The following is a 12,123-nucleotide window of genomic DNA, read 5'->3' as shown; positions in this document are numbered from 1 at the left end:
AACAGGTGAGCACAGAAGATAGAATGACAGATCTGCTTGAGGTCATCCGGAAAGCTACAGGACAGAGGGGACTGCTTAAACTTCATCTTCAAGGGCAAAGAACACATCTGTGGGTAGCAGGTGGACACAGGCAGGAAAGAATGTCCCGGTGAGGGAACAACACCTTGGAGAAGAACGTGGAGGAGGACGAAGAGCCTGGGCCAGTGGTCCAGGAACGGTAAATACCCCGGGCCTGTGGGTGGGGCAGGTCAGAGACCCCCCCCCCCACTCTACGGAGATGGGGTGGAAGCCAGACTGCGGGGGAGGGGGGCTTGCGGAGGGGGGAGTGAGGGAGCGGGGCAGCCGACTGGCCCTCAGGACTAAGAGTGGAGATTCCACCCGCGTTCAGAGAGGGCAGAGACCTCGCTTCTGGGTTCCCGGGAAAGGGATCTGAGTTGGCCCTTATTTGCAGCGTCTTCCTAAAGTTATAATTGCGGTTTAGGTCTGTGCATAGTAAGCTTTGATTACGACGGTGAAGAGGGATTATAAATGATCCGTAACAAGAAGAGTGACACCGACAAGGAAGAGACAGCCTGCGGCACTTGTCAAAATCGTACCTATCTGGAGGCTAGAGGGGAGGGCGAGCAGAGGTGGTAGGATCCGGGGACTCCGGACCGCTGCGCCTCGCTCGCGGCCCCGCCCACCGATCCCCGCCCTCTGGGGCGTGGCCACAGCAGAAAAACCCCGCCCTGAGCCTCGTGATCTGTCAGTTTCGGGAGACGGCGGAAAATGGCTGCCAGGCGTGGGGAGCGCGACTCGCTGGAAGCCGTGGACTCTCCGTTTCCCGTCTTGTAACAGCAGCCGCGGCCAGAGCCCGCGAGACGGTCAGTGTGGTGGTCGGCCTCGCGGGACGGGGTCCGGAGGGGTGTCCCGCGCGGACTCAGGTTCTGGCTCTCCGGGGCCCCCGCGCGATCGGAGCCCCGCTGGACCGGGGCGGTAGTGACTCGCAGGTTCCCCGCGCTGGGCGGCCGCGGGGACCCCGCCCCGTGCCCGAGTTCCCCGGGCTTCTGGAGCTCCACTCCCGGCGCGGCGCGCCGGGCTCCGTCGATCGGGGTCGGCCTTGCAGGAGCGCGTTCCACGGACACGCGTCCCGCACCCGCAAGCATCGCCGGGGGCTTTTCCGTGCGGGGCGCGCGGACACAGAGGCGCGGCTGTGCCCACGGAAGAGCCTTTCCAAAGGCGGTTTGGTTGTGGGGCGCTGCGGCCGGCCGCTGGGGGCGCTGCTCCGTGGCGCGGCTCGGGTTCCCGGGGGCTCGGGTGTGGCCCGGCACCCCCCCCCGCGGACCCCAGTGGGGGTTCGGGTGCATTGGGGCCGTGCCCACGCGCGTCCTCACGTAGGCTCAGACGCCTGCGGTTTTCCTTTTTGTTTTTTCAGCCCCGTAGGGCACCCGGGGCCGAGCCGAGGTTGAGCAAGGCCGCGGGCAGGTGTGTCCTTTGTTCTCCGGCGTTCCCAGCGTGGACACTCTCATCAGACGGGGGTCTTGGTATGAAACAAAAGGCACCATTCCTTTCTCGTATGAAATGCCTATCCCAGTGAGGGGAGACGATGATCAAACAGGCTGATGTGTACATTGCAAGTGTAGACAAGTGCTGAGAAAGGAGGACATTTATAAAAAGGACCCCACGATGGAAGCCATATCCTATGATAGCAGAGTGACCCAGGTTATGGGAGGCCACTGAGAAAGGGTAGTGAGGAAATGTTAAAATTCTGTTGTCTTGTGCAGTAACTACTCGTTCTTTAGTTTGTCTGTCTATATTAGGTGCTATTTTCATCCATTTTCACCTAGCTGTGCCATTGCTTAAAGGTGGTGAACCTTAGATACTGGGGGGTCAAGAAATCAGTCCAAGGTGATCCAATAAGTAAGTACACAAGTCAGGAGTCAGAGCAAGGCCATCTGCTTCTAGGCCCCCCACCCCCTTTTTAGCATTATACTAAGCTGCACTTTTAGAAGAGGGCGGTTTCAAAGAGAGAAAGAACATTGAAATGAAGGTTGGACAATGCTCATATTTTTGTCTGTGTTCAGGTATGATTACCAAGTGGTTTTGTTTTTGTCTTGATTCCACCACTGTCAGCGTGACCTTCTCTGATGTTGTGTTCTGTGAGGTTGTTTCTGTTCACCTGGGAAAAACCACTGTCTGACAGTGCATGCCACGCCCGGCTGCTTTGGACATCATGCTAAATGTCGGTTGGGCCCTGCCTCAGGAAGTTACAGTCGGGGAGATGTGGATGAGGGGAGTAGGGTGGAAAGCTGAGTGTAGTGGGAGCAATCCGAGTTAAGGTGTCCTCAGGGCGTGGAGGTGTCCCCGAGGAGGGGCACTGGTCCCGCTTGGAGCGAGCAGCCCTGGGTGCCAGCTTCCGGAGAAGATGGTGTTAGAGCTGCCCTTGGGATCAGTGCTGTGCAGGGGTACATGTGGAGGATGGCCTTCCTGACCTGAATGCACGGGGCAGTAGGGCAAAGGCCTGGAAACAGGGAACTGTGGCGCTGCCAGGAGACTAGTCTGGCTGCAGCTGGACTTGCGGATGGAGTGGGGAGGTGGGTGCCGGTGGGGGGCTGGGGCCGGGGAGGGGAGAAACAGATGAGGCTGGAGTGGGAAAACGGGCGGGGTTGTGGAGGATCTGCGTGCCCTCCCCATCAGAACCAAGAACTGGGTTCATTCACAAGTCCTCACTGCATTACCAAAGAGCAACGATTTTCTTAGGAATTAATGGAATTGAATCTTTACAATGGCTTTAACAGGCGTGTAAGGGTTCAGTTCCTTGAATAACTTGTGAGTAATAAAGCCATAGGCTTCTGTTCTTCCAGTATGAATTTATGGGGAAGTAACTGAAGGATTTGAAGAGAATTATGCTTCTGATTCCTCTTGCTTCATTGTGGCAACTGGACCAGAGGGGGCAAAGACAGGAGGGAGGAAACACAAGTTGGAAAACTGTCATTTTGATCCAGTTGAGAGATGTTGCCAGAGACATTTTTTTAGGACAGGTACCTAGGCCACAACAGTTTCCTCCTTTCTGGAAACAGTGCCAATACTATGTGACCTTGTAATGTGACTATAGTTTATTGGTTCCGGATTGACACCTGACACAACCTGGGTAGTCAAAGCCCTTTTCTGGGACTTTTGGATTTGGGAACAAATCCAAACTTTCTCTAGTTTTAGAAACAATTTGATTTGGGGCTGGATAGTGGTAGGCACCATATTTCCATTTGTGTAGAAGTTTGTCTATAATGAAAGTCGAGTGGGCCAATAGAGAGTGAGAATTCTGCTGGCATTTGAGGTCCAATGGCACCCACCTTTCCCACAGTGTGGTTATGGGAAATCAGTATCCTTACATTTTCTGTTTTGCTTGAGGTAGTATAAGTTTGTTGCTTGCACTCTTAGTCTTACTATATGGTATAGATGGTGAAGACCCAAAACTTAGGCACTGATAGTGGCGTTGGCTGATCTTGGGCATTGGGAAATGGATGGGACAGAGTGTGGTAACTATTGTACTCCGCGGAGAGAATAGACTCTTTGGTGGAGTGGATATGTACGGTGTTCAGGGTGGAGGGGTGAATTGAGCCAGGGTGGGTGTGTGGAGTGGCCGGCGGGCAGGGGCAGCTTTGAGTGCCTCAGCTAGGCGGGGGCGCTAGGATGAGCCCGGGCTGGTCCGGGGGAGTGGTATAGAGCCTACCTGGGTGCCTTACTGCAGTGTCAGACTCGGTCCTGTAAGAAAGGGCAATAAGGGAGAGTGTTGGATGTTGGTGATGACTGTTAATGCAAACTTCTTACTGGTTTTCAATGATAAAAGTACCACATTCTAGGAAATTAGAAAATAAAGGTTCCAAAGAAAACAAAAATGACATTTATGCCATTTCAGTATTTAAAAATGCGTTTATTTTAAATAGTTGAGAGACTGTATATATAGATTTTTTTAAGTTATTTTTTTCTCTCAGTTAATATATCACACTCATTTTTCAGTCAGTGCGTATTTTGGAAACATTTTGATAATTCTGTGTATATTTTCTATTTTCTACTGTGTGAATGTTACCATAATTTATGTAATCCCCTATAACTAAGGTTCTTGTATTTATTGTGTTGTATTTAAAATCTTTTTCCATGTTTTTTTGTTTTTAGAATTGATTCTTAGCATGAAGTTACTGAATCAAATAAAATATTTTGATGATTATTCTATATTGAGGTATAATTTACATATAAAATAAGCGACTCTTTTTAGTGTTCAGCTTTGAATTTTGACAAAGCCATATAATTGTATAATTACTGCCACAGTCAGGATATACAGCAATCTGTGGACTCCCCAAAGTCTCTCACCCTCACCTTTAACCCTGACAACTTCTGCTCTGTTATTGTCTGTCTAGTTTTCTTTTTGAGAATGTCATGTAAATGGATTTATGCAGTGCAGCTTTATGTCTCTGGCCCTCAAAGATAGACTTCTACCCCACATGCAAAGCAGGTTCACTCTGGCCCCCGAAGATAGACTTCCACCCCACATGCAAAGCATGTTCACTCTGGCCCCCGAAGGTAGACTTCTACCCTGCACACAAACCATGTTCACTTTTGGCCCCCAAAGATAGACTTCCACCCCACACGCAAACCATGTTCACCCCATTTCCAGGCCTTCCAAAGTCTCAGCTTATAATAGGATTGACTCAACATCCAAAAATTTATTTGAATTTTGTTCACTTAAAACTTCTAATTTGCCATAATCTAAATCAGCTATAAGTGACGCTTTGGGTACATAGTCCATCCTAAAGGAATAGGAATGATTCCTGTTCATCTGTGAACCTATGAACCTCAAGAAAAAAAGTTATGTACTATAAAGTACAGTGAGGGGACAGGCATGGGATGTGCCTTCTTGTTCCAGAGCTGGGAAATGGAAAGAAGAAAGGAGTCACCAGTCCCAAGCAACATTACTGTCTGAACAGAGCAAAAGTGTTTAATTTTGCTGAACTCTGGTTTATCTTTTTTTTGTAAAAACCGTGCTTCTAGTGTTTTATCAAAAAAATCTTTGCTTAATCCAAAGTAGTCTATGTTTACTTCTGGAGGTTTTGTGCTTTTTGATATGACATTTAGGTCCATTTTGTGTTAGTATGTGTATTTGGTGCACGATATGAGTTGAGGTTGGTTTGTTTGCATTTGGATGTCCAATAGAACAGAAGCCCCTACTCTTCAGGAGCTCATATCACGTTGTGGTCGATGGGCGGTAAGCACACACACACACACACGCTGTATTTCTGGTAGTGGGAAGTGCCATGGAGAACATAAAGTAGGGCGGGCTGGAGGGAGCATGGGGACCACTGTGGAGAACTTGTCGAGTTGGTACTATGCATAACATGGGCTGACTTTCCTGATAAACTAACCCAAAGGCGTGATGGAGGGGCTGTGTGCGTGTCTGCTGGAGGATGAGTTAGGCAGATGGGGCAGTGGGTGCAGAGAGCCCAGGTGGCACAGTGCTGGGTATGCTCAAGCAGAGAGATGGGTGAGGAGGGGTGAGGGAGAGGAGGAAAGAGGTTTAGCACCCTGACACCCAGACCGAGGTAAAACATTTGGTTTTACCCAGAGTGCTTTGAGAAGACACTGGAGCGCCTGAACGAGGAAGGATGTAGTCTGACTGTGCCAGTCCAGGGCCAGCTTGCCAGTCCTCGGCTGCCTGCCAGCGTGTCCGAAACGCAGGCCCAGAGGCCGCACCAAACCCGCTGTCAGACTGTCTGAGGCCAGGGCTGGGCGTCCGTGTTCTGCAGGGTCTCCAGGTGACCCTGATGCGTGTGACGGTTTTGGGCTAGCGTGTGTCTTCACCAGATGACCATGGTTACCTTGTGGTGGATAGGCTATGGTGAGCAGACAGTGGAAGTAAGCAGAGCAGTTGGGGTCTGGGGAAGGGCCTGGTGGCTTGGACCAGGGTGGTTGTGATGGAGGTGGTGAGTAGGAATCACATATGAGGTATATTTTATAGTAAAGCCAAAAGGGTTTGCTAAAAGATTGGATGTCGAGTGTAAGAGGACGAGGAAGGTCGGAGACTGGTTGGCCTGAGAGGAAGGCGGCTGGAGCTGCGGTTTACTGAGGCCGGGAGGACAGTAGGGGGAGCAGTGGAGCATTGCTTTCTTCAGGGAAGCCGTAGGTGCCAGATCTGGAGTTGTAGGTGGGACGAGTTAGATTGAGATGAGTCTGAGTCTCGGGAAGAGGAGTGGGCATTCTGACAGCGGAGCGAGGGCAGTTGATTTTCAGTCCTGCCAGGGGAGGGGTAGTAGTACAAGGTAAGGTTAGTTGTTTTTTTTCCTTCTGGTCACAAATGTGTGTATTTTATCTAATCTGCTTTTAACAGGTATTGGGGTAAAGGTAACCACAGCTTTCTGTGAAAATGTCAGTTCTGATATCACAGAGTGTAATAAATTACGTAGAAGAAGAAAACATCCCTGCCCTGAAGGCTCTTCTGGAGAAATGCAAGGATGTCGATGAGAGAAATGAGGTAAGACCAGGCTTCTAACATCCAGTTCTTTATGTAAATATTTGTTGACTACTGATTGTGTATAAGGCAGTGTGCTGAGGATAAAAGTGAGTTAGTAAGAAATACGTAGTCCCACTCTTGGTAATACTGACATAAAATGATGACATCATTTTTTTTTTTTTTTCTGAAGTGAGAAGCAGGGGGGAGGCAGGCAGACAGACAGACTCCGGCATGTGCCCAACTGGGATCCACCCAGCATGCCCACCAGGGGGTGATGCTCTGCCCATCTGGGGCGTTGCTCTGTTGCAACCAGAGCCATTCTAGTACCTGAGGTGGAGGCCATGGAGCCATCCTCAGTGCCTGGGCCAACTTTGCTCCAATGGAGCCTTGGCTGCGGGAGGGGAAGAGAGAGATAGAGAGAAAGGAGAGGGGGAGGGGTGGAGAAGCAGATGGGTGCTTCTCCTGTGTGCCCTGGCCAGAAATCGAACCCAGGACTTTCACATGCCAGGCCAACACTCTACCTGAGCCAACTGGCCAGGGCAACATAATTTCTTATAGTTAAAAATACTTCAAGTTCCATAGCTTTGGAATTCATTTGAATTTATATAAATGATTGCATATTAATTTTAGGCTTATGATTGACTTTTTTTACAGATGGAATGATCAATATTTAGGAAGTTTGACTGCTAAAATCTGAGTGATTCTAGGAAGCTTTAGAGAGCTTCTAAACCCAATTTTCCTATAAATAGATTAACCTGACAAAATTAGAACTTTTTGAAATATTTTCTTTAATGGACCCCCAATTCCCTTCCTGAGTTGTTTGTTCCATGCACCTTGAGATTTTAAAGATCCTATATCTGTAAGAGACAATTAAATAGGTCATGTGTTATGTTTAATAAGATTTGGAAGTATACATTTATCATTTTGTTAACTTCAATATTAGCTATTTCTATTCAACAATAGAAGTAAATTGATCTTATATCATCATGAACAGCCAAGCTTCAACATTTTATGAACTAATAGACTTTTTGTATGAAATTTTTAATGGCAAAGTATGTATTTCTCTTATAAAACTTAATAAAAATAATTGTTTCTTAAAACTGTATTTTAATGTAGTGTAATTTTTTTGCCAGTGGATGAGAAGTGATTTTAGTTTTCACATATATATGTATATATAAATGTGTTTTTTCTCCCTTTAATCCTGATGCTATATCATATATATTATTAATACCACATTTTATATCATATTCTAACTGTGTATCGTTAGAGAGAATTTGGTTACCATAGATATCCCTAAGATTTTTATATACATTATGGTAATTACTTCCCAGAGCCTGGTGTTACTCATATTTACAGATTTTGAATGAAATTATAGTGCCAAAACAGATTAATCATGCTGTGTTTTAAAAAAAAAAGTTTTATTTTCTCTTTGACTTTTATATTAGTAGTAAACTGAAAACTTAAGATGTCATAGGTGTTTCTAAACTAAAGAAATTCTGTAAACAGAGCTTGACATCCCATTCTGTGAATGTAAGCATGGTATATTTCTTGAGTTTCAGTTAAAGCATAGCTTCTTGACGAGTTTTTTGTGTCTCTTCGGTTCCCCAGTGTGGCCAGACCCCTCTGATGATCGCGGCGGAACAGGGCAGTCTGGAAATAGTGAAGGAATTAATTAAGAATGGAGCGAACTGCAACCTGGAGGACTTGGTATGCACGGACATAACTTACCGTTTTATCTTCTTTGTCTTTTCCTGAACCTTGCTGTTTGTTTGTTTGATCAAGTCATTCAAAACGATAGGTTACAAATGATACTATGTTAGATAGCAACTGTACCTAATAACATGCTAAGTCAGTTTTTTTAAAAGGGAGAGGAGTTTGTACTTTGAATGCAAGGGCTCAGCTCCTGGCGTCTTTCCATGTGGGTGGCCCTGGCTGGACAGGGAGCGCACATGGACGTACACGCGCACATGGACGTACACGCCCGCTTGGGAAATGGCCACACGTAAGTCGTGTTGGTGAATTGCGCCTCACGGTGGTGCCTTGCCATTAAATATCGTCACACAGTCATGGTCGGTCAGAAGGATGTGGTCCCTTCTGATGTCCCTTCTGAGGGGTAAACCACTGTGGAAGAGGCTCATGTTTCCTCCTACCTTCTCTCCTTCTGGGAATTCGTTCTTAGGGTCGGTCACACAGTTTCATCGGTTTTTTCCTTTTAACTATTTTAAATTGATGATCTTTATTGAATGGTCATTTGAATTAAATTGCACTCCATAAAATTTAGTATAGGTTACTTGTAGCCTTAATTAAAAAAATAAAGGCAAAACCTTTTTTCTTTATCACCTGGTTTCTAAATTCATCATGGGATCGGAAGGGTGCTCATAAAGGCAAAACCTTTTTTCTTTATCACCTGGTTTCTAAATTCATCATGGGATCGGAAGGGTGCTCTTTAGTCTCTTTACAGTCTTTAATTTCAATCTAGAGTGATGGTTGCTGGGCACAGCGTTAGCGTTGAGGTTTTCATAGTCAGCTTTTTTCCTTTTTAAAAAAACACGGTGTGTGATTAGAAGTCTGGTGGAAAGACTGGACAGGCAGTTGTGGAACCATTTCTGCGCCGTTGTAATGATACAAGCAGCAGAAATACTCTCACCAGAGCTCTTAGGCCGAAAAGCCCTTTTCGAGTGCAGTGGGTCAGGTCATGTCAGTGTACTGTGATCATTTGGTATGCATGTTCAAATTTCTGTTTTCTCATTTTGAAGTGTTATTTTTGGTGTGGAAATGGTAACATCTGTGTCTGTGTGTTGAAGGATAACTGGACAGCACTCATATCAGCATCAAAAGAAGGGCACGTGCACATTGTGGAAGAACTGCTTAAGTGTGGGGTGAACTTGGAGCACCGGGACATGGTATGTACATTGTCAGTCAGCTGCCGCTTTTTAGCAGTAACAGATATGTGAGAGAGCTTGTGCTGTTGTTGTGTGTGAGCTGACACCACATGGGTGTCATGGGCTTTCAGGACATGGGCGTGGGGCATTGAATGACCCTCAGCAATGTTTTAAAACCTGAGTGATGTAATATACTTCTTTTAGAATGTTCTTAGTCATTGTTTTCAGTTTTAGAGTTTAAAATTTTGAAATATTGTTAAAAATACTATCTTTTATATGTCCATGTTTTAGAAATTATGAGACAATTGTTTCCTTTAAGGGGAACTTTAAGAGGGATATAGTCTAGTTTTAAAAATATTTGTAGTTTAGTCAATTTTCAGAATAATATTTATAAATTAATTTTAAATTGTAATTGTGTTTGGATATGCCGTCGAACACATTATGAGCTTAACAAGATATGCTCCTTACTTGTCTTACCTCTTTTCAAGTTTGGCATCTGCTTATAGCACAAAGGTGAAGAAAGGGATTATTTTCTGGCTTATTTATTCTGCAAAAAGTTTAATCTTTTCAAAAGTTCATTTTAATTTTAACAGTGGAAGAAAGAAGAACTGATTTGTCTTGATAGATAGAACACGTGTCCCTTGGCTGCAGATTCTTCGGGAAGCCTCGGCAGTCTGCTGGCTCCCCTGCGCACCCTGTATATGGTGGTGAGCAGCGTTCCCAGGCAGCCCTGGGGGCCCGCGGTCTGTGCAGTGGTCCCCGCCACCCTCTGTGCGCTGCACGTAGCACAGCTCAAGGAAGGAGACTGGAGAAGTGCGCTGTGTGTCCCAAGTCCCTCAGCTGTGGAGCCATGGGGCTGAGTTGAACCCCTGTCTGCCTGACTCAGCAAGGGAGTTAGGAAGTGTCAACTGTACATTATGACTGTCAGAACTCAGTAGGATTCGTAAAAAGTGATTTCTTAAACTTTTTTAGTTCTCTGTATTTCTCATTTCCCTGGAGTAATTATCACACCTTTTAACATTTAGAGAGTCTTTGTGTTTGGCTTTGAAAGACTGAAAATTGGGGAAACTGAGGACTGTACCTCCCTAGCAGTTAGTGTTGAGGGAACGTACCCTCATAGGACCGGTGGGTGGTTGTGCCTGTCGAGCTATGGGGAAGGTGTGGTCCCTGGACCTGTGTGAGAGGAGGAGAGGTGTCCCTGGGTTATCTGGGATATAATATCCGGAGGTCTAGTGAGGCGTCTTTCTTTTTTTTTTCTTCTCTCTTTTTTTCTTTTACAGAGACAGAGAGAGAGTCAGAGAGAGGGTTAGACAGGGACAGACAGACGGAGAGATGGGAAGCATCAATCATTAGTTTTTTCATTGCAACACCTTAGTTGTTCATTGATTATTTTCTCATATGTGCCTTGACCACGGGCCTTCAGCAGACCGAGCAATCCCTTGCTTGAGCCAGCGACCTTGGGTCCAAATGATGAGATTTTGCTCAAACCAGACTAGCCCGCGCTCAAGCTGGTGACCTCAGGGTCTCGAACCTGGGTCCTTCCGCATCCCAGTCTGACGCTCCATCTATTGCGCCACCGCCTGGTCAGGCTGAGGCGTCTTTCTTGAGAGGACCTTTAATGGTTGCCAAACTACAGCTCTTGCTGCAGGCACTCAGTTCTAATCTTTTCACTTTGCACATTTGGACAGTTTTGCAAGGTAAAATTTTTATCTCCAACCCTGGCCAGTTGCTCAATGGACAGTGTCAGCCGGGTATATGGACATCCCAGGTTTGATGCCTGGTCAGGGCACACCGGAGAAGCAACTATCTGCTCTCTCCCCATCTCTTTTCCCTTCTCTCATGGGAGTTTGTCTCAGTATCTCCCCTCTTCTCACTTAAAAAAAAATGTATCTCCTAAATGCTTGTGTAGGGTGACAGTATATAATTAAAGTGGACATGATATTAAAGCAGTCCTGGGCAGGCATTTTACAAATGAAAATATTGGTGTATGTAAGATTTGACTTGACTAAATGCCCAGCTGTATAATTTGACCTAAATTACGTCAGCCGTTCCGTGTCTTTCATGATGTTGGCACTTTGGAAGCTACTTGCCTGTCATTTTTAGAAAGTCTCTCCATTTGGATTTGTCTGGTGTTTCCCGTGGCTCAGTTAGAGCTTGTGCTTTGCTGGGAAGGGTACCATGGAGGGGATGTGCTCTTCTCAGCGCACCACTCCTGGCCCCTGGTATCTGAGGGCACCACTGGCGATGTTGACCTTGATCTCTTGGTTAAGGGACTGTCTGTCAGATTTCTTCACTGTCAGATTACTGTTTTTCCTTTTGTAATTACTAAATACTTTGGGGAAGAAACTTTGATTTATAAAAAATATCCTGTTTTTTAATTTCTTTTATTAAGTGAGAGGCGGAGAGGCAGAGAGACAAACTCCAACATGCGCCCCAACTGGAATCTACCTGGCAAGCCCCCTACCCAGAGATGCTCTGCCCATCTGGAGCTGCTGCTCCATTGCTTGACAAGTGAGCTATTTTTTGCACCTGAGGCAGAGGCCATGGAGCCATCCTCCGCTCCCAGGGCCAACTCACTTCAATTGAGCCATAACTCTGAGAGGGTAAGAGAGAGAGAGAAAGAGAAGCAGAAAGAAAGGGTAAGGGGAGGGGTGGAGATGCAGTTGGGCGCTTCTCCTGTGTGCCCTGACTGGGAATTGAACCTGGGAAATCCACATGCCTGGTGGACACTCTACCTCTGAGCCAACTGGCCAGGGCTCC

At 46.5% G+C, this 12,123-nt stretch overlaps 1 protein-coding gene across 7 annotated transcripts in view; it reads left to right on the top strand.

Annotated features, from left to right (window-relative positions):
* Window positions 1-737: 737 nt before the first annotated feature.
* KIDINS220 (kinase D interacting substrate 220) overlaps window positions 738-12,123 on the top strand; it is a 108,367-nt gene continuing 96,981 nt past the window's right edge. For all 7 annotated transcript variants that reach the window (XM_066237245.1, XM_066237243.1, XM_066237241.1 and 4 more), the window contains exons 1-4: window positions 738-863; window positions 6,359-6,502; window positions 8,090-8,188; window positions 9,286-9,384. In XM_066237245.1, coding sequence (XP_066093342.1) covers window positions 6,395-6,502; window positions 8,090-8,188; window positions 9,286-9,384 — 306 coding nt within the window. In that variant the 5' untranslated portion in view covers window positions 738-863; window positions 6,359-6,394. The remainder of the gene's footprint in view (window positions 864-6,358; window positions 6,503-8,089; window positions 8,189-9,285; window positions 9,385-12,123) is intronic.

This window comes from Saccopteryx bilineata, chromosome 6, assembly GCF_036850765.1.
Source record: "Saccopteryx bilineata isolate mSacBil1 chromosome 6, mSacBil1_pri_phased_curated, whole genome shotgun sequence".
NCBI classification, from domain to species: domain Eukaryota; kingdom Metazoa; phylum Chordata; class Mammalia; order Chiroptera; family Emballonuridae; genus Saccopteryx; species Saccopteryx bilineata.
This window is presented reverse-complemented; position numbering and strand designations above follow the sequence as displayed.